A 21,876-nucleotide genomic window follows, 5' to 3' on the forward strand; every position below is an offset into this window, starting at 1 on the left:
CAAGACTAAAACAGAATGCAAAGAACCAAGTGACTCTCACGTTGGTTTGAAACATTATGGTTATTTATCAAACTTAAACTTCATGAAGCTGGTCTCTGCAGATTTCTCATTTGCCTTGTAAAATGACAATTTGTTTAAATTTGTCAGCTTTTTGAGGAACTTCAAATATGGCAGATGTAGGGTTAATGCTTATCTGCCTTGTTATTCCTTCAAGTGATCATTTCACAAGCGGATCTTAAGTTAAAGTAAATCACTTGACATATCTCACTGTTCTCTGTAGTGACCCACGGGGCACTACAATGGGGCAAAAAGAAGTATGATTGTATGGAGGTCTGAGAAAATGGTCCAACTTCTCACATTTAATACTTCCAGAACAATTTCCTTAGTCATCCAAATATCCTTACTTATGCCTCCAAATGTCATGGCAATGGTCATATCCAATACAATCACTGAACTTTTGAGGCTTCAAAACAGCAGTCCACAAACCAATGGGTGACATGACAGTGACTGCATTTTTTTTTTTTTTTTTGGTCTGAATCTGACTGTACTGTACCAAAGAAATTCTCAAAGCGTTCCTGAGATATTGTTAATGAGAATAGGACAGGCAACCTGTAAACAATAATGCCTATCACCAGAATGGAGGAATAAAAACTCATCCAGGCCAGTTATTTCATTGCTAAGCACTATTCCAGCAACAAGGCACATTCAACTGATATTAAAGGCAACTTTTATCCTTAGCAAGACTAGTCATCAGTCTACAGGGTACAAGTAGCCACAAACTTACTGTGATTTCTGTTCTGTTAATTCCAATGGAGCAGTTTCAGTTTGAAACTTATACTGTATGTAAAACTTTGTGTACATGTTCTCATTGAATTGAAAATCATGTCATTTTATTTTTTTTAAATGCATATGACAAATTATATATGAACAATTTTCATCTGCACATACACACACATGCACATTTGGCACATGAGTGAATATATCTAGCAGCAGGATGGTGAGTGTTTATGATACTGAAGGAACATGCCACCCAGTGCAACAGTGTGCCTTATTGGTGTTTGGTATTTTTAGACAATATGATGAATCAGGTATATCATTCATGATGATTATTGGTTTTGGCAATAAGAAAAATATAGAATGACTCCAGCTTGAAGGTTTAAATTAAAGTAAAAGTCAAAATGTAAACAAATAACCCGTGATGTGTTATTCTGACGGGCTTTGGCTAATCTAAATGAATAAAACCATAAAATAAGTAATGTCCTTCTTTAATATTGCGATATACAAATAGTAGAATTATTTAAACTGTAGCCAAAACCCACCAAAAAAGGACAGGTTGATACAATACATTTTATTATATGAAATGTAAGTGTAAAAATATTTCAGTCACCACATAATTTTTATTCTCAGACATATACAGGTCAACTACCTACTAGCTTTTAATTTGTACCGTGTGCACAATATGAATATAGTCCATGTTTAGTGCTTCACAATGCAACTGTGCCCATTGTGGTCAATCACTGAGGTCCCCATTATAATGGTATCAACTGTTGGTATTTTATACAGCAACAGCTACTCAGTATCCAGTTTGTCTGTGAACAGTTTCTTGACTTCAGTCATGTCCGAGCCACCCGCAGCATTTCTTCCACTGTCAGTATTTTTTCTCTGGGTTTTCCACTGGCTTCACCCCTCTTCATCTCCACATTGTCAATCTTCTCCCAGTCTGAGAAAGTCACTGGTTTCACTCCTACAAAGAGTAAAAATGAAACCAAATTCAGCTTTGGTTTAAATGATAGGTTCTTTTCTGTTTTTTAAACCTATTAACCACTGAAATGTTTAAAAAAAGGAAAAAAAAGTAATATTGTCAATGTTACACAGAAACTGGATATTGCAACAGTGCTACAGGTTTATATTATGGACATCAGTTTCAAGGACAGGTTCACTATTTTTCTTGCCTTAAAACAGTCATGTGTCCATATGAACACTGACAGAGGTTTTACTTGCTGAAATCATTCCCCTTGTTCATACTCACTATTAAAAGATGTCCTTCAAATGTGCTTTCAATGTAAGTGATGGAAGACAAAATCCACAGTGTGTCTATGAGGCTTCAGCAGTCTGAGTTAGTCATGTCAAGTGGATATCTGACACATTTACAGTCTTTTTAGCATCAAATTCCCTCCTTGTGTGTTTCCCTGTTGAGCTGTGGTGGAAGTATAGTAACAAAAAGAGGGACTTTGGCACTAAAAAGACTAATGATGAAACGTGTCTACTTGATTTGACTAATTTTAGCTTCACATCAACTTTTAAATACTTTTTTGCGCAGAAGGAGGACTGTGGATTTTGTCATCCATCACTTACATTGTAAGTGCATTATGAAGGAATCTTCTAATGGTCAGTATAAACAGGAGGAATGATTACAGCAAGAAAAAAACAGGTTTCAATGCACATTTGGGCACCTGGCTGTTGTTCTTAAGACAGACTTGAAAAATTGTAAACCCCTCCTTTAAATTTTTTTAGGAGCATAGACATCTTGAACTGTGCAGTTTATATGTGTGTGTGTGTGTGTGTGTGTGTTTTTATATACATATATTTCACTTAAAATATGTGCAACGACAGTATCAACTCAGGTATATTATCATTTGACACCAACTGTACTTGAACACTGTATTTTTTACTACTATTGTCTGTTTGTTTTATTGCTTGTGTACTTATTACTCATTGTTCTTTATTCTTTCTATTGATGCTATATTTTGCTATCCACTTGCTGCTGTAATGTAAATTTCCCCACTGTGGCACGGATAAAGGAATATTTTATCTTATCTTGTGGGAAAATCAGCGACCTGCATTTAACTGAATGAAATGTTACAAAAACACTGGATTAAGCTGTGGGAGTTGGAACTTGTCAACCCAGTTACTGTCATTTTTAGACGAAAATCTTCTCAAGTAATGTGACCACTGAAGTCTGGTCATGCAGCTTTTGTTTTTATTCATCATTAGCAATAAAATTACATTTCTATGAATAAAATGCTTGAATCATTCTAAGTGTCATGTGGCTGAGGAGCACAACATTGTGTGTTCATGACTCAAAACATTTAAGGGGATCAGGGCTTTTGAAACATGCAAGTTTTGACCGATACTTTTAGTAGTTTTTGGCACACAGAGTAGATGTACTATAATGTCTGTCTCCTCTTTAGCTACAATCTCTTTCTGTACCAAGTAAATAAATAACTGTCCTCACTGTAATCATGACTCGGATTATTGTGGTTATTATTGAGGGGCAAACGTACAATGTTTTTAAGTCAGGACACTGCCAAGAATATCAAAGAAAACTATTTGATTTTCTTATCAGATATCATGACATCTAAACATTGTATCCTTTGATAAAGTGTTGACTGGTTGTGACTTGGCTCAAACTAACTTGGAGAGAAGTGAGAGATGAGTCATTATATAAACTTCCAGATTAGATAACAGGGCTCTAGCAGATGGTGGTGAAGCAAACCAAAAGGACATAAAGGTACCTCTCTTTTCCAGCAGGGTGCTGATGCTTTGTGAGCCAGGTTTGCCAGCAGATATATCCAAAACTCCGGAGTCTATGTCCTCCACTAAAGATCGTGCAGTGTCAAAACTATTGTTCATAGTGGTGGCTATCACTCCAGTGGGGCCTGTTTTAACCCAGCCACTACAATAAATACCTAGGAAAGAAAGAATTCAGTTCATTTTTTCAGTTAATGTTATACTTAGAAAGGTTATTTTGCTTTGTAAATGGTGTTGTTAATTATGGAATTTACTGGCTACCTGCAGCTTGTTGAACGCGGCCCATGCTGTTTGGGACGATGGCTTTGCGGAAGTCAAACGGCACTGAGGGGTCAATAGGGAGACTCTTGTAGCCGATGCTGCTAATGACAAGGCCGCAAGACACATCCTCCACTTCTCCAGTGAGCGCTGCCCGGGCTGCCTCACCTGAACCCTGGATGCACAAATGCAAACAATGTTAATCAGGAAACTGTTTAACGGTTCTGAATAAAGCGGGAAAAATGCTCCACCGACAGGAGGTCAAATCCTGTTTACCTCCAGCTTGTTGACTGCCAGTCGGATGCCTGCTGTTCTGTTGCGGTTGGTGTCAGCCAGGACCTCGACAGGGCTCCGGAAGAATCGAAAGCCCCAGGAACAGGAGGCATTGTTTCGTCTTTCTTGCTCCTTCTCTCCCGGTGTCTCCATGGCTGTCTTCAACATCAGCTCTGTCAGACGCTTCCTCGGCCGCGGCAAATCTAATAGAGCAGAGACGCTCAGGCTTAAAAAAAATGGACACCTATCTGTTTTGAGATATAAATAGTCCATAGTGGATTTTCTTGCGTTGTTTGTATTTGTGTCTCCAGTGGAAGTGATGGGCGACAAAATCAAAATTACTTTCTATATACATTCTAGTTCAGCTGATGCTAATGTGAAGCTTTACCAGCCTTCAGATCAAGTGAGTGTCCCGTGAAGTTACAGTAGTTTTACAAAATTCTCCCTCTTTAAAGAGAGAATCTTGTACTGAAAAGAGAGTAACTATACAATACACACTTGATTAGTTCAACAAAGCCAGTTTATTAGTAACAGCTTCATTTTCTGGCTTACATATTAGACTCCAAAGCTCTTGTCTTTCTAGAAGGAAAAACAGAAACAAAAAGTTTGTAGACTAATTTATTATTTATTAAAAAATAATATCATATTGTTATGTTTTTGTCCATCAAAAATCAAAAATATTGATGCCTCTTTTGACAAGACCAAAATGTTTTTGAATTAAAATTCACACAGACTTTTGATCACCTGGGTTTGACTAAATCTAAAAATGAACACTAGTATGCAGTTTTGTATGTGTGCATGTGTGAATGATCATCATCAACAATCATTTGGGTGTGTAGAGTGTACTATAAACGCATGCATGTGGCCTTTACATTTCAGTAAATATGGAAAAGTGCGTGGGTGTATCTGTGAAAATATGTGCATGTGCACAGATGTGTGCACATCAAATACAAGATGCCACAAGGACTTACACTACTGACAAAGTCAAGGTTGCTAGTTTATAACTAATATAAACTAATATTTATATTAGTTGTTATAAATTAAAGAGTTGAGTCGCATCAACAAACTAACTTCTTCATACATTTCCTGTCACTACTTATTTATGTGCTGCTATACTTACAAACCTGTCACTTCTGCAGTGCAGTGGTCAAAGTCTTATTACTGCCTGGCTGAATTAAGCAGCACTAAATACAAGACGCGCATACAGTTTCAGAAGTCATCCTTGACTCATTGCTTATCATGTGCAACAGAAATGAGATCAAGGTTGTCATAATTAGCCTTGAAACAAGGCAAGCAGACTGTTATCACTATATGCCAGAACATGCTCAGCAGAATCAATCAGCCCTAGGACGAGGACAGGCCATCAGCAGCATGAGAACAGCTTGCAGAAAAAGGGTCTTGCACAATTCTTAAAGCCTTTTCTAAACCTGCAGTTTCTCACGCTGGCAGAAAACCTTTTGAACAACAGAACATCTAACAACAGCTGTCTACAGAGGCTATAGGTGTCTATAGGCTGTCTTGCAGCTATAAACCACAACATGCGTGTCTTACTTCCTTGTGACATTTTCCGCTGTCTCTACATTGGTCACACTTATCTTAAGCTCTTATCTGCAAAAAATGAAGTCATCTTACACATTTCTTGTTTCTTGTAATGCATGACACATATTTTACTGAAATATCTTAATTCTTGCGTGTATGAAACTGTAAAGTGCAGATCTTCTGAGTTGCATGATTCAAGAACAGAGCAGACTGATGCAGCAGGAAGTATGAAACACCATCATCAAAGGGAGGAAACTATTTGCACGAAATCTCATCTCTTACCTTTAAGGGCCTCTGTAACACCCTCATAATCTGCTGCTATCATCTCTGGTCTGGTTCCTGGCAGGTTCACCATTTCTCTAATCTCCTGTAGACAAGGAAAAATAGCAGAGATGGCTGGTCTGAACTAGAAAACATTTTAAGATGGAAGATAAAGAACAAGTCTCTCTTAGTGAATGGTTTTAAATGTTTATTTTAATTTACTACAACTTGGGTCTCATTTTTGTAGTGTTGTAGAACCATCATTCTGTTGGTAATTGTAACTCACCAAAGTACCATAAAAACTGGTGTATAAGACGCACCTACCGCAATATTTTTTCATTTAAAAGTGAGGTGCGTCTTATACACCGGTGTGTCCTATTCACCAGTAAAATACAGAGAGAGGTTGGATCTGCATATGATTTATAGGTATGTAAAGGGCCGTCCACACTAAGAACAATAACTATAACTATAACTTTTAACATAATGATGTGAGTGTCCACATTTATGAACTATAGGTATAAACAGCGGTGTTAAGCATGCGCTGTGCACTCCAGCTGTTTCGTGCAGCTAATGAAAATAGACAGACTATTGATGACCTGTTACTGCTGTATATTGTACAGAAAAATGATTGTGTGTTGATCAGAAATATTTCGGGACACTAGTTGCTGTGATGTTTTAGTATTTAGAAACCAAACTGATGATGTTGAAGCGCAATTTGCAAAAGCGCGACTTGGGTGCAGTAGTCTATTTGCGCACAGCGACAGCTCTGATGAAGAGTTTTTGGGTCTCGAGTAAGCACACACGTACACACTGTATCAGATATGTAAAGTTAATCTGTTCTTTTAAAAAGGTTTAATTGAAACTAATAACCTAACCCGAAACCAGGCAGAGTTAATATACCGTTCCAGTTCAGTTAAGAAAATCAACAGGACCATTAACCAAATTGTGTTTCAAATAAAAGTAAATTGAGAAAGTTTTGGAGTATAAACATATGTGTTTTTAAATTAATAACTACTGGTGCATTCAAATAAACCAGTCTTTAATAGACAGGTGTTTTTCCCAGTATGAGACCCCCCAAAATAGACTGTCTTATAAACCGGTGTGATTTATACACCTATTTTTACGCACCAGTAATTGCTTAGATATTGGAAAAGCTAAAAGAAATGGATGAACATTTGAAATAAATAGCTTAAAATAATAAATACATGGTTGGAATAATTAGTTACAAATTATAAATAAACAGTTGGAGTAATTTGCTAAAAGTAATAGATGAACAGTGATGATGAAACGTAATGAATACATGGTTGCAATAACTAGCTATAAGTTGTAAACAGTTGGAATAATTAGCTAAAAGTAATGAATACATGGTTGGGATAATTAGCTAAAAGTAATGAATACATGGTTGGAATAACTAGCTATAAGTTAAGCAGTTGGAATAATTAGCTAAAAGAAATGAATACATGTTTGGGATAATTAGCTAAAAGTAATGAATACATGGTTGGAATAAGTAGCTAAAAGTGATGAATACATGTTTGAAATAATTAGCTAAAAGTAATGAATACATGTTTGGGATAATTAGTAGCTAAAAGTAATGAATACATGTTTGGGATAATTAGCTAAAAGTAATGAATACATGGTTGGAATAAGTAGCTAAAAGTGATGAATACATGTTTGAAATAATTAGCTAAAAGTAATGAATACATGTTTGGGATAATTAGTAGCTAAAAGTAATGAATACATGGTTGGGATAATTAGCTAAAAGTAATGAATACATGATTGGAATAAGTAGCTAAAAGTGATGAATACATGTTTGGGATAATTAGTAGCTAAAAGTAATGAATACATGTTTGGGATAATTAGCTAAAAGTAATGAATACATGGTTGGGATAATTAGCTAAAAGTAATGAATACATGGTTGGAATAGTTAGCTAAAAGTAATGAATACATGGTTGGAATAGTTAGCTAAAAGTGATGAATACACGGTTGGGATAATTAGCTAAAAGTAATCAAGAGGACAGAACTGTGTGCACACAGCTACAGCACATAAAGTAGGTCAAAGTTAACCAGGAAGTCTGTCTGTGGATGGTTACAACACAGTCTGGATAATAATTTTACCATTAGTCCTCGTTTTCTCTTCTAAATACGTTTTTTTATTTTTATTTTTTTTATTACTAATTTTACTTGCGTTACCTTGAATATATTTTTATTTTGGATACTGTTGCAGGCAGTGGTTTGTGTGTTTCTAACAGTTAACTGGTGTGGTTTAATGAAAGTAACTGACAAAACAGAGTGGAGATGGAGAAGTGTTGGAATAGGCCAGAAGATGGATACAGCCGAAAGATTTGCCTTTCTATCATTGTTACTTCTGACACCCACCTTGATTGTGCAAGCAATTTGCATGGGTCCTCTTCGGCCCACAATCAGTACCCTGCGGACATGGCTCTCAGCCAGAGCCTCCAGGGCAGGCTGGGTGATGTCAGTTTTCTGCAGATAAACCACAATCTTTAATCATCATCATTCTCTGCAATAATATTTTTTCCTGGAAGTTGATTATTATTCTGAAAATGTATTTTTTCCCTTTTTATTTGGTGTTACTTCTGATACTGTGTGTGGTTTGTTTATGGCATCATTCCTCAGATTTGCTGTTGATGAAGTAAAAGTTATGTAGGAGGTGCTTTTTTCCACAATGTGCAATCACAGTGTTCAAGAACCAGTTCATACAAAACACTGTTTATGCAATACTGTCAATAACAATGAATTTGTCTCAGTGAGTGGCTCTCTGTACAAAGCAGACACATATTTTCAACTTTTTTACCCATGGGAAACCTGTCAGGGTGTGTACTTTGTGTTAGGTTAGGACATGTTCTTAACTAGAGCTGCAAGTAACCATTATTTTCTGTTGATCATTTTCTCAGTTAATTGATTAGTTGTATGGCCTATACAATGTCAGAAAATGGTGAACAATGATATTCAATATTTCCCAAAACCAAAGGTACAATCTCAATAAGACTAAAATAAACCAGTAAATAATCACATTTAATGAGCTGGACACAGAGAATTTAATAAAACTAAATAATTATTTGATTATCAAAATGCTTGTCAAAATACTTCTGTCAATTGACTGTCAGGTGACTGTGGCAGCTCTGACCTCAACAGAAAGACACTCAGAAAAAGCATTTGAATTTAGTCAGTTACTGACGAGACAAATAATTTGACAGATAAAGGTGACCTCAGCTGTGGAAAAGTACTATTTGAAACTCAAAAAGTCTAAATTCAGGCTTTAAGTTTATTTTATGGGACAATAAACACAAACTCTGCAGTTGAGAGGTTCACCTTGACCTTGGAAGCAGTAGTTCGACAAAAAAAAGACTCATCTCAAGGTCTACTTTCTAAATTTCCCAGGGCTTTCTGTATCTCCAGGTTATTTTAAGATTTTTCTAAGGCTTCTTTACCCTTTCACTTTCATTATGAGTTTGTTTGCTGTGTTTACACTACACACAGGATTGTTCATAGACATAACAATCCAAAAATCTGATCAGTGCTCATGTAATCAGATGTTGAAATACGCACCTGTTTTGCAGGTATTGAATATATATGCACCTGTTTTCTCTCATCTTGATTACTACATTGTATTTTCTTCAACTGTAAAATTGCTTCTAAGCCCAAAGTCAATAACTACAAGTTGTAACTATAAAGGCATTGCTCTGACTTCCCTTCAGTGGTTTTCACACAGGCAGCTTTCAAAAATCAACGCGATTTATGAGATAAACCTTGAGCGCATGAGTGTCCTCACATCTCTCAGATCTCATGCCACAAACGTCAGCAAACTCTCTGTTGAGCCTTCACGTGTAACGCTTGGACTTGCTCTACTTGCTCTACACTGATAAAGACTAGATCTCATCTTCTTTTACAGTCCTCACGTTTTCTCCTAGCTTGTCATAAATGCATTATTGTGTTTTTTTAATGAACCAAATCACCAAGGCAGTGTGTTTCTCACCTTTAAGACATCAAGGGGGGACAGCAAAATTCTCGCCACATCTAAAGCGACGTTACCCTGACCCAAAATGACTGCTGTTTCGCAGCTCAGGTCTGGGCTCAGCTGTAAGAGACAGATAGTAGAGAAAATGAGATCTAACGATAAAGGTAAAACACACAAGGAGTAAAAACATCCAAAAAAGATATACAACATATTCATTATGGTAAACGTACTAAATGGACAGCGCGTACTATCTTGCACATTTGAAAGACACAAACCTCAGTGCGCTGCGTTAGTAGATCAGCTTGCATATTTTTTGCGGGTGATGTCAAGTTTGCACACGTTTTTACACACGCAAATCTTTAGTAAATCAGGCCCTACGTAAGTCTTACCTCTTGACAGGTTGGCTGACCATTGTACCAACCGACAAAGTCTTTAGCTGAGTACACGCCGGCTAAGTCTTCTCCCGGCACCCCCATACTCCTGTTTCCCTCTGCCCCGTAACTCTACCAAAATATACAAAATAACTCCAACACATAAAGATGCTTGTGTACACACTATCACGTGAGGACATCTTTTATTTAATGGTGTGTACACAACAGTGTGTGTTCATGTTCTCACCAGTATGACTGCATGGTAGGCCTGCTGCAGCTCTTCGATGCTCACGTCCTTCCCCACATTCACGTTACCGTAGAAATTACAGCGTGAATGTTTGGCTGTCTGCGTGAATGTGTTGATAACGTTCTATGGAGAAGAAAAGAACGAAATTATTCCAGCTGTTGACTAAGAAAAGGACAAAAAGGGTTTAGACCAACTGTAGTGGTGATTGAACCTTAAGAGAATGATTAAGTTTTGGTTATAAATAAGTCTGTTTAATGCTTCATATAAACTTTAGTTATTTTATTACATTATTTATTCAAATTAGATGAAAATACAGGCATGAGTTTATCATGAGAATACCATTATAAGACAAGAGGATGGCTCCTAGTACAATGGAAAGTGATTTCTAGGACAACATTTAGGAATTCTCTTATTTTGTTCTGCTTCATGCACAAATTCACACAAATAATTACATCAGCAACAGTTTTTTTAAAGGGTCACACCTTCAATTTAGTATTACACTTCTATGCAGTTGGAAGTTGCAATAGATAGAATTAATAACAATTTTAAGAAATGAAGCAGCAGAGAAGTATATAGTACCTATAGTGTCTAGCAAGTGCCAAAAACCCTGGTTCCCCCATAATGCAACTTTTCATTAGTCCCTTCAGTCCAGGTAAATGCTTGTGTGTTTCAAACTTAGCTGTGGAGCCCAACTGATTTGGACATATAGTGGCTACTTAGTGTCAGTTTTTACTTCTGTACTTATACTTAATATTTTAAATGAAAAAGTTCACACTAAGTATGGGAAAATGTAGTACACTGCGAGTACCCAGATGATACACTCAAAATGGTCAAAAAGATGAGTATGGACACTTCTCGCCCTACATGGTCACCATCTTGGCTACGTGGCAGAAGGGGAGGGACCACTTTTTAAACATTATAAAAACACATTATACATGTGTTTTTTGAACTAAGCACCACTATACTGTTGTCACATATAAGCCATCAGTAGGTTTATTGGGTTAATTTAGCAGTCTGTAATGATTTATTGCCGCAAATGCTAACACTAGCTTGCTAATGCTAATGCTAGCTTGCTATGGCTAACTAATCGTCATTTCTGTTAAGTGCGCAATCGTCGTGTTTGAATTGAGAAAACACTTAATTTGTCGAAATTTGCATATTACACAAGTAAGTGAACACAGTGAACTAACAGAAGTATGAGATTTGAGACGCAGCAATAGTGTCTCAAATCCCTCCCATGGACATGAAACCAGGAGAAATCAGGTTTCTTTAATCCCCTATCCTCACTATGGAAACCCGGTTCCTACAGAAAACTGTCCACTTACTAAAGTGCCTGTAAACATACTGAAAACTGGTGGACTGCCTCTTTAACTGACAGTATCAATCAAACTAAAACGGAAATGTTAGAATACAATATGAGCAAAACAGTAATAAATCCTTAGATAAACATCTTTATGCTTATATTTGTGAACTTTTGTAATGTGAAATTGGCAGTGGTATTCCAAAGTTGCTGTGTGTGCCAAAGAAGTCCAGACAGGGCACACCGCTCCTTCTGCCTTCAGACAGGGAGACGCACACCACTCCTTCTGCCTTCAGACAGGGAGACGCACACCGCTCCTTCTGCCTTCAGACATGGAGACGCACACCGCTCCTTCTGCCTTCAGACAGGGAGACGCACACCGCTCCTTCTGCCTTCAGACAGGGAGACGCACACCGCTCCTTCTGCCTTCAGACATGGAGACGCACACCGCTCCTTCTGCCTTCAGACAGGGAGACACACACCGCCCCCTCTCACTCCATCTTCTTTGTCATATTGTTTTCACTCCTCTGCCTTTAAGGATATTTTTAATAAGGGGATTTTCTGAGCTTATTTTCCAGCATAGAGATATTTATAACCAGAAACTCCTGTTCCCATACAAGAATGTATCACAACCCACGCACATGAGCTCAAGTCACGTGATGCCACACCGTATCGTTAATCTCACGGCGGACTCGCTCGTGCAGTCACTTTCTCTTGGACGAGTATCTGTTGACTAGATGTTATTTTCCATTGATCGTGCCAGAAAGTGAAGCTGACAGTTTCTCAATCTCTGGATTTTCCATCATGCATGCCTTTGCGGGCGTTGACTGAAATTGTTGACTATATATTCCAACAACTGTAATCAACAGGCCAAAAGGTTATTCTTTGCATCATTTTATTTAATTCGATGGAAAGATATTGGTCATGACCTGCAATAACTGTGAAGTCTGCTTTTCCTAAACAAAAAGTCACACCATGCTCAGTGACAGTTAACTGTGCTAAAGCATATTTCTTTAGGGTTCGAGACCTTGACTTCGGGATGATCTGGGGCGACCCCGAACCGGACCAGGCCGAAGGGGACGGGCAGCCGCTCGTAAATGTCCACCTCAACATCTTGACGAGCCTGGAAGCATGAAAAGGAAAGTATAATTGTTGAAAACCTGCAGTTAATTAAAGGTTTGGTCTTGGTGCATTGGTGCTCTTTTATATGCATTTTTATACAACAAATCCTGATTAGCTGATGGAACCATCACCAACGACAACCAAAATGAAAGCATCTCTAAAAAAAACTTGACAACTTGTAGACCAGCTTGTCATTTTTCTGCATAAAAAGAACATGAGGATATCTGTGTGTACTAAGCAAGAGATGTAACTCAGAAATAGAACTGCATGTTGTTTCCTGTCCTTTAAAAACTAGGCCTTCTGAATAGAGAGCTTATGGGCAGATGATTAGTGTGAGTGGGTGTAAGTAAGTATTAAGTAGGGAGTAGCGTAAACTTTTCACTGTCTCAACTTTGAAGCAACGACTATTAAGAGCTGAGTGTTTATCTAAAGTGGGCCAGCAGACTAAATGAAAGCGCTCCAACTGTAATTGCTGCTACTCTTGGCCTGGTGTCCCTTTGAAAAGAGTTCTTTAATCTCTGAAACTACAGTCAGCCAATGCATTCTGCCTGAACTTTACTTTATAACCATTTATATTTTTAATTAGAATACTAAAAAAAACCAACACACAGAGATTTGCTGGCAGAAATATTTTTTTAGGCCAGGCTGAAAAGTCTTGAACTTACAAAGGGGCACCCTGGTGTTCGAGGGGGTTTAAGGTGCTGACCATGATGTCACGCCCCTGGTTTTTAGTCCAGCTGGAGATTCATTTCTTTCTCTTCTCATTGCTTGTCATGTCACTACTATCCTCTATCTAATAAATGCATAGAATTATACACCACCAAAATTTACATTAACATGATTAATTAATTGGCTTGTTTCCATCTTGCACATTAACATAATAACAGTTGTTTGTTTTTAAAAATAAAAGACTTACATATTAATGTAACCGAGTTCTAAGTTAATATAATGGCATGTATGAAAAGCATGTCATAGAGATACAGTTTAACAACAGTGAACAATCCCGTTTATGAGCCTGTATTATCACCTACTACCATCATGCAGGCCTGTCATGATAACTACTTTTTTGGACGATATATTGTCTCAGAAATAATCGTGATAAATGATATTATTGTCATTTGAAGATAATTTTATACCACTGATATAATGATAATATAATAGCATAATAATGCAACAGGGGTGGGGTGCGTGGTTGGAGAGTGGGCGCTACGCTTCTGTAAAAACACAGACTGCCATTATGGTTGGGGACAGAGTTATTTACCTTTAATTCTTCTGCAGTCTCCACTCAGGATGTGCACAGTGAGGAATGGAGGACACTACTCACTTAGCCAATGTGACAGGAATAGCATCTTAGCTGCTAATGTGAAGTGTGGCAATATTGAGGAAGAACAAAAAGATCAAGATCATGTCCATGTATTTATTTGATAAGTCCATATATAGACATGATGATGCTGATAATTATGTTATTGTACAATAAGTTGATAACGTAATTATTGTGACAGGCCTACGATCATGTAAATTTGTCAACTGTTTTTTGCACAAACATTTGAAGAGTCAGGTCAAAACAGTCACTTCTGCCCGCTTATTTTATCCACAAACAGTTTCTAACTTTTCAGAAATGTGATTACATCACTAAGAAGATTTTTTCCATATCTCCCACTCCGGATGACTGCACCTCCCGGTACATTGTCAAAACACACATTGTACACACCTTAATCAAATTCTGTGCCGTGTAGAATCCTGCTGGACCGCCTCCAACTATACTAATATGGACATTTTGGCTGCTGGAAGAAAAAGCCTTTCCACGCCCACCTGCAGAAATAAAAGGGAGGATAAAGCAAACAAAGACACATAATCCTAGTTCAAATTGCAGCTACAGAATATAAAAAACAGGAAGGAATGAGGTTCGACTCAAACAACAGGTTTAAGTGTGCCGTGCCTCTTTGACATTCTTAAATCTGTACATTTGTCGTTAAAGTTGGGTATGAGAATGCAGATTTTACATCAAAGTTTGAGCTATTATTTTGTTAATAAATCAGGCTAAAGATCCTTATCTTCCTTTGTATAAAACATCACAGTGTCAGTTTTCTATCAAATATCATGCAGGTATCTTGTGGAATGAAAATGTACATTTAATGGATTCTTTTGTGGCATTTTTATACGTATAAACAGAAATGTAGAAATGTCCTGCTGTCTAAAACATCTGAGAACAATCACTCTTAGTAACTTCTGTTCACACTGTTAATACTGCCATAACTCCTGCTTCTCTGCATTATTTAACTTTAATCCTACACTTATTATATAGTGCAGTTTTTGCACTTTAAAATGTATATAATGCAGTTTTTGAACCCTTTTTAAAATGTACTGGTGATTTTGTACGTTTGTATTTGACCTTTTGCAGGTATTTTGGGTGTGGTTCTCACACACAGGCAGAGCACAAAATGAACACTGGCCACTAGAGAAATACTGGTAAAATATATAAATAGATGCTAGATTTGCTTTACTTACCAGCCAAAGAACATATAAACAAATGAGCATTCATTCATTCAATCTAGCCATCTAGCCGGTGGACAAAAAGCTCATTTTGACCCCTGCTTACAGGTTTCTATTATACCGACTCTCACTTATACTTTCATATTTACTTCATGTGTTTTATCTTTATGTGTGTGAAACAAATAAAGAACAAAAAAAACGTAAATCAGCCACAAACCAGTGTTATTGAAACGAGTGCTGCTGAGTGGAGTCACTGTTAAATGTCAGGCTTATTTAAGAGATAAGATAACGAAGCTTAGCCAAACATGGACTCAGCTTTATATTAGCTTTGGCCCATTTTCCGTTCTTACAGAAACAAAACATTAAACAGCTCGGTTAATATGTTTTTAGCCTCCTCACCACAACGAAGTCGACTTATCCAACTACTTCCACCTGACGACCACAGCTTCAGCTCGGACAGCAGCAGTTTATGGCAGCTCATCTTCTTCCTCGCTAGCCAAATTACAGGCAAGTTTTGTGGCTGAACACGTAGTTAAAACTTAAATCCACTTATGTGTTTTCCTCCTGGCATTTGTTCTCCAGCTCCTCACAGCTTCCACTGATTTGAGCTTTGGACAGCCATCAGGACTGAGAGCAAAAGCTAAGGTGACCAAGGTGAAGGTTTATCTCTGCTGGAAAGTTTCCACACTCCGCAAGCTCTCAAGCTAGCTAGTTAGCTGCACGGACGCGTTTTAAACCGCGTTTAATTCAACTTACAATTATTATTTCAGCAGCTTTAGTATAGTTTATCATCAGAGAAGACTGTTTTCAAGGCTGCACCGTGTGTTACACTCACAGGAGTCCGTGGAAAACAGAGCATTCGGCACATAGTTCCACATTGACCAACAAGCTTTATTTTTTCTTTTTTCTATCGTAATACAAAGAAATAATTCTAAAACTGGGGTGTCAAATATATGGCATGTGGGCCAGAACTAGACCGCCAAGGGGTCCAATCCGGCCCCAGTGGAACATTTTGCAGAACTGCAGAAAACTCATTCCAGTTTTTCCATAAAACACACTGCTATTCTCACTTATTTTCACACACCATTCACAGTCAAGGCCTCTGATGTTCCCGTGAACGTCCAACTTGAGATAACTGACTTGCATTGTGATTCAGATTTGAAGGACAAATTTGCCACTGTGGGCTTGGACACATTTGATCAGTATTTCTTACCAGGGTAACCCCAAATTGACAGACCTAGCTGCAACATTTTGTGCATATTTGGGACGACTTATCTATTGTGAACAAGCTTTTTCTGTGATGAGCATCAATAAAACAAAACTGTTCCAGACTGAGACATGATATTGTTGAAATTTAACTCCTTTTTTCTTAAGACATCTCAGGTTGTTCATCTGTCTTGTGAATAGATGTTTTATTAAATATATATAATTTTATTTAAAACCCCTGTTCTATTTATCACACATTTAAATCCGAGAAGAAGGGTATGAAAAGTAGCTTGTATCATCGAGAAAGTATTCTTCACAGGTTTTTATGTGCATTAATTTGTCGTTTTATAACCCAGCCTCATGTAGCATTGTGCTGTTGAATGTACTGTAAAGTTGCCTCTCTGAGATATAGACATGATCATCAAGACAGCTTCTCAGCAATTCAAGATATTTTAAACTTAAGTAATAAAAAAAAGTTCAAGACCCAAAGAAACAATTAATTGGGAAAAAGTTGAGATTTAATTTGCATTTCATATCAGGTAGAAAACAATGGTTAACATTCATTGAACGTTCCAAATCTACTCATGAGACACAAAGGAAACAGAATAAGCATGAAGCAAAACTCAATAGGTCAAGCCCACATCTGTTGCATCACATAGAGTAAAACAATGCTTGCCATGCAACTTTTCTTCACCATCACCCGTTACATACACACACCTGTACAGCCCACATCAGCCAGGATGTGGTAGCTCACTTTTCTGCATACAAAACGCAAATTTGTTTATAAAAGGAAACGAAAAGCAGAAGCAAGAAGTAAGACACCTCGCTGCTGCCTCAAACAATACTCTCAAACTGTTTCTGCTAAATGATACTAATTTTCTCAAAGGATCTTCATGTTATGCAACAACTCTTAGCATTACAGAATGCCCCTGAAGTCCAAAGTGCTGTCAGATGTAACTAGGTAGGGAGAATGTAGAGCTCTCTGCTGAGGACAGACATGAACAGGCCTGTTAGGTCTGGGTTTTATCTCAACTCTCATGGGTTGGAAGTCCTTTTTAAACTGTGGGAACACACAGAAAACAGATTTAATTAAAACGTACGGCATTATCAGCTGCTAAAACATATGCATCATTATTCCGTCTGCTTAATACTTACTCGTTTGCATCTCAGAATCAGTGCTCCAATAGCAAGGCAAGATATGATGGTGAATGCAGTCACACTTAAGGTAATGAAGGTGAGATCCAAGAAGTGGAACCTGCAGTGTTCCTGGGGATCTTTCTCTGTGAGGAACAAAAGCAGCAGAATAAATATAAAGTTAAATCAGAGCTGATGAATGGACTTTATCTTTTACCAAACTCAAATGACTGATTCTTTTCACCTGTGACAATGATAACGGTGCCATTGCTGGAGAGCTCTCCTCTTTTACTTGATACGAAGTAGGTCCATCTGCAGAAATACAAGTTTGTGTCCTCCGGTCCTCGTAGAGACAGTGACATGGTGAACTCATGGCCCCCCGCTGTCTGTTTCTTCTGAGTTACTTGAATTCGATCTTTAAATTCTTCAATTGTGGTATTCTTGTTGATTTGTCCGTCTCGTAGGGACAGGAACATAATGTTCCCTATGTTAGGGAATCGCCTTGCCAGGTAGAGCCCCATTGGGTCTTGCAATGTTGTGGAGCATGTTATCTCAACTGAGGAGTTGACTCTTACCACAGAGATGGTCGAAGGATTTTGAGAAGCTGTCAGGGATGGAGACAGATGCATTTTTATTCATTTGCAAACCTGAAGTGCAACTTATGAGATGATAGAACCATCTCCATGTGACAACACAGGAAGAAATTAAGCTCAACTAAGAGATGCTTTGGAGAGTGGTGAAAGATAAAATTTGGTCAAGCACTGTAATTAAATGCAGTTTTTACTTAACTTCATATCAAACATCAGTGGAAATTACTGTTTTTCACAAAATTTGACAGCTGTAGTTAGTTTTTAGATTCAAATTTCACACTGAAAAACATGATATGCTCATAAAATACCACACACAGATTAAACAAATGGCTCACAAAAGTTTTTGGCTTGTAAAAAGCAGTGTGTAGTCGTGGTCCCTTGTCACATTTCAGATGTCTGAGTTGTGAGCAGTTCATCAAAATCTCTCACAAAAAAGCACAGATTAGAGAAAAAAGTATAGAAAATGTGTTTTTCTCTACTAATCATCCCCTGACCCCTCTGATTTATCTTGTGATCTTTTGGAGGGGCTCGAACCTAAACCTTCACTTCAACCAGCTACAACAGTAAAATGCTACTTATGCACTGAATAAAGTGCATTTTGCTGATGAAATTATATTTACTGAAGTAGGATTTTGAATGCAGGGCTTTTACTTTACATTGTTGTGGTAGAACTTTAGTTTAAGTTAAAGATCTAAGTAATTGTTTTAGAGAAACAGCGTAGAGACAAAAACAGGATGAGGCTGCAAACAAACAGGAAAAGATGACTCAGACTCAGCTTCTTTTTTATGTTCTTTAAACTCAAACCTATTCCTTCTTTCTCTCGTTTACAAACACACAGACATTAACACTTACCTGTCCAGATGTTGAGTGTCACCTCTGCTGGCAGGCAGAGTAATCCCAACATGCAGCTCCACCAGTGGGCTCTCATCCTGCAAGATGCACTGCAGGTGAACTACTGCAGACTCAGCCCAAGACGCAGCAGCATGTCTTAATGACACGCTGACTATCACATGAAGGCTTAAAAGAACAGATGTGGCAGAAAGGAAAGAGATGCGGTAGAAAGGAAATGTGACACTCACGCTTGTTTTAACCATGTGGTAATTAGGTGCTATGACATTACATCAGAGATATGAAACTGTACTTGTTATTGACAACACTTCATTTGAAGTTCCATTGCACATAATGTTTCATGTACAGAAGATGGAATTACAATGAATTGCATGCACAGTATATTCAACATGCTAAATCAACCCTCCTTTCACAGTAATAATATAACAATAATCATAGTAATATATTTTTGTAGCACTTTAGAAGCACATAAGATACAATCACAAGTATAAAACAACAGCAAAATACATTCACACACACACACACACACACACACACACACACACACACACACACACACACACACACACACACACACACACACACACACACACACAATCATCCATAAGAAGAAAAATGTGGCAGTAACAGCAGAGCTATATTATCTCAAATAAGTCTAGTTATCATACAAAATGTGTCTTAAGACAGGATTTGAAGTGCCAGTACAGTATAAGTGCAACAACAATAATAATAAAAAACAACAATAAAGAAACACTATCACTTTTACTCTCAATTCACAATCTGCAAGTTTTTTGTTGGTGTAAAACAAGCTGTCACTATAGAACTGTATTTAGTCATAGCAGTTAAAGCTTACTAATCCCATTCATGTATTCAAGCGCCCCTAAGTCATGACAGTATGACAGTAAGTCAGCACGTGCAATAACAGGACCCTGAAACTGAAGCAGCTGAACAGAATCCAGACATAAAAAAACCGTGTCAAATATTAATGGTAAGGTATTCCCTGATTGAAGTTGTGGTTAATCATTCATGTGCTGTAATCATTTGGCTACCACAGTACTCTCAGTCTTCACTTTTTAAGATAAGATGACATAAGATAAGATAATTTGTTGTACTAGTGGGAAAGCTGCCTTGGATTACACAATGTCTGCAGTACAAAAGAACATGCCCATCTACATCATCATCATCCTAAAAGTGCACACATATTACAATAACTACTGTGATGAACAATGAGAAGAAGAGTAGAGCTATAGCTTTTACACATTATAACCTAAGTGGTGTTGAGAACTTTAATGGACAGGGGGACGGACCTGATTCATGTGTGAACCCAAGATGTGTGTATATGTAACAAAACTAAAGAAATATAACTAAACCAAACCAAAGCAAGTAACAGAGAGCAGTGCCAGTACCAGCAGTCAGAGGCAGGTGAGTGCTGTAGGGAAATCCCAAAGATGATGCCACGGGTCAGGGTCTACAGATGTTGTAAGACTTTGAGGGCTTGTGCCAAACAGTAGTGAGTGATTGACAATAAGGATGTTTGATGATAGGGAAAGCCGTTAAAAGGTTATTGGGTAAAGGTCAGGCGGGGAGTTCCAGTCCTCTGAAATGATGCCAACGCGGAAGTAACTTAAAACTGTATTCTATCAAAAGGCCACCAGGGGGCGACCGTTTTGGTGTCAAAAGGACTTCCGTCTCTATACAAGTCAATGGAGAATTCACCAACTTCTCACTTGATTTCTAACCTCAGTAAACGTTTTCAAAATGTGTTTATGGTCTCAATCGCTAGTTTAAAGCCTTCTTCAATGCAGTATGATGTTCATTTGTGAAATTTTGGCCTCCCTGACTTTATATTTGACATAAAGCAGGGTATGCATTGGGGCGTGGCTACGTCGTGTTTGACAGGTTGATTGGTTCACAGGTTCAGGAGGGCGCCTCATGCCACTCCTGATGCCCATATAAGTAGAATCCGTGTTTTTTTTTTACCCGGAATGCACCTGAAATTTTCAAGACGGCGCTGCCCGGATCCGAAACTATTCGCTTCCAAGCAGCAGTCCACAAACCAATGGGTGACGTCACGGATGTTACGTCCATTTTTATATACAGTCTATGCTAAGGTTCAAGGTAGAGGTAGGACCAGTAATAATGCAACTTAACCTCACACAAATTAGAACAAGAGTAACAAAGTAACAAAGAATAATTCAAATAAGGTTTGCATTTCCTTACAGGTCTTATACTGTCAGTTTTCTACCTAGAAGCTGTATTTTGACCTAGAAGCTGTATGCTTCCAGGGACATTTGGGTTTCCTTGATATTGTTTGAGATTTAAGAGGTGCAACCACATTAATGTATTGAGTTACTCTACAATACATCTACTCTCAAAATGTTCAAGTGGAATGTCAGCGGATGGTGTTTCAAAAGGAGGCCAAGATGCAAAGAGATTAGCATAGAGTTTTAGATAGTCTAGTTCAGTGGTTTCCAACCCTGCTCCTGGACAGCTACTGCCCTGCAATGAACTCATTATCAAGCCCTTGACAAGCTTCTTCTGCCTGATAACAAGTTCATTATTAGAATAAGGTGTGTTAGAATGGGTAGATACCTAAAACATGCAGGGTAATAGCTCTCCAGGAGCAGGGTTGGAGACCACTGGTCTAGTTATTCTCCTCTTGCCACATATTCTGTGTGGATAGGCTTATATTTCAAAAAAGAAATGGCCAGGTTGACTATTTT

At 37.8% G+C, this 21,876-nt stretch overlaps 2 protein-coding genes across 2 annotated transcripts; both read right to left on the bottom strand.

The window, feature by feature from the left end:
* Positions 1–1,377: 1,377 nt before the first annotated feature.
* On the bottom strand, positions 1,378–16,192 carry fdxr (ferredoxin reductase). Its single transcript, XM_062442380.1, has 12 exons — positions 15,774–16,192; positions 14,593–14,693; positions 12,787–12,882; positions 10,460–10,582; positions 10,231–10,344; positions 9,860–9,961; positions 8,239–8,346; positions 5,884–5,968; positions 4,066–4,265; positions 3,793–3,964; positions 3,516–3,689; positions 1,378–1,744 (listed from the first exon to the last, which is right to left on the bottom strand). The coding sequence occupies exons 1-12, from the start codon at positions 15,853–15,855 to the stop codon at positions 1,614–1,616; spliced, it is 1,488 nt and encodes a 495-aa protein (XP_062298364.1). The 5' UTR covers positions 15,856–16,192; the 3' UTR covers positions 1,378–1,613.
* Positions 16,193–17,110: 918 nt separating this feature from the next.
* Positions 17,111–19,298, bottom strand: LOC134003660 (uncharacterized). Its single transcript, XM_062442921.1, has 4 exons — positions 19,157–19,298; positions 17,959–18,318; positions 17,736–17,860; positions 17,111–17,640 (listed from the first exon to the last, which is right to left on the bottom strand). The coding sequence occupies exons 1-4, from the start codon at positions 19,230–19,232 to the stop codon at positions 17,497–17,499; spliced, it is 705 nt and encodes a 234-aa protein (XP_062298905.1). The 5' UTR covers positions 19,233–19,298; the 3' UTR covers positions 17,111–17,496.
* Positions 19,299–21,876: the final 2,578 nt, after the last annotated feature.

Source organism: Scomber scombrus, chromosome 21 (genome assembly GCF_963691925.1).
Source record: "Scomber scombrus chromosome 21, fScoSco1.1, whole genome shotgun sequence".
Taxonomy (NCBI): domain Eukaryota; kingdom Metazoa; phylum Chordata; class Actinopteri; order Scombriformes; family Scombridae; genus Scomber; species Scomber scombrus.

Bases quoted from the DNA above. Each gene is read 5' to 3' on its own strand.
- fdxr (XM_062442380.1), bottom strand. From the start codon at position 15,855: ATGAGCTGCCATAAACTGCTGCTGTCCGAGCTGAAGCTGTGGTCGTCA. The intron at 10,345-10,459 runs GTGAGAACATGA...ATATTTTGGTAG, and splicing joins CCTACCATGCAGTCATACTG to AGTTACGGGGCAGAGGGAAA. The intron at 5,969-8,238 runs GTGGGTGTCAGA...CCTTGTCTACAG, and splicing joins AAATTGCTTGCACAATCAAG to GAGATTAGAGAAATGGTGAA.
- LOC134003660 (XM_062442921.1), bottom strand. From the start codon at position 19,232: ATGAGAGCCCACTGGTGGAGCTGCATGTTGGGATTACTCTGCCTGCCA. The intron at 17,861-17,958 runs GTGAAAAGAATC...TGTTCCTCACAG, and splicing joins CACCGTTATCATTGTCACAG to AGAAAGATCCCCAGGAACAC. The intron at 17,641-17,735 runs GTAAGTATTAAG...GTGTTCCCACAG, and splicing joins TGATTCTGAGATGCAAACGA to TTTAAAAAGGACTTCCAACC.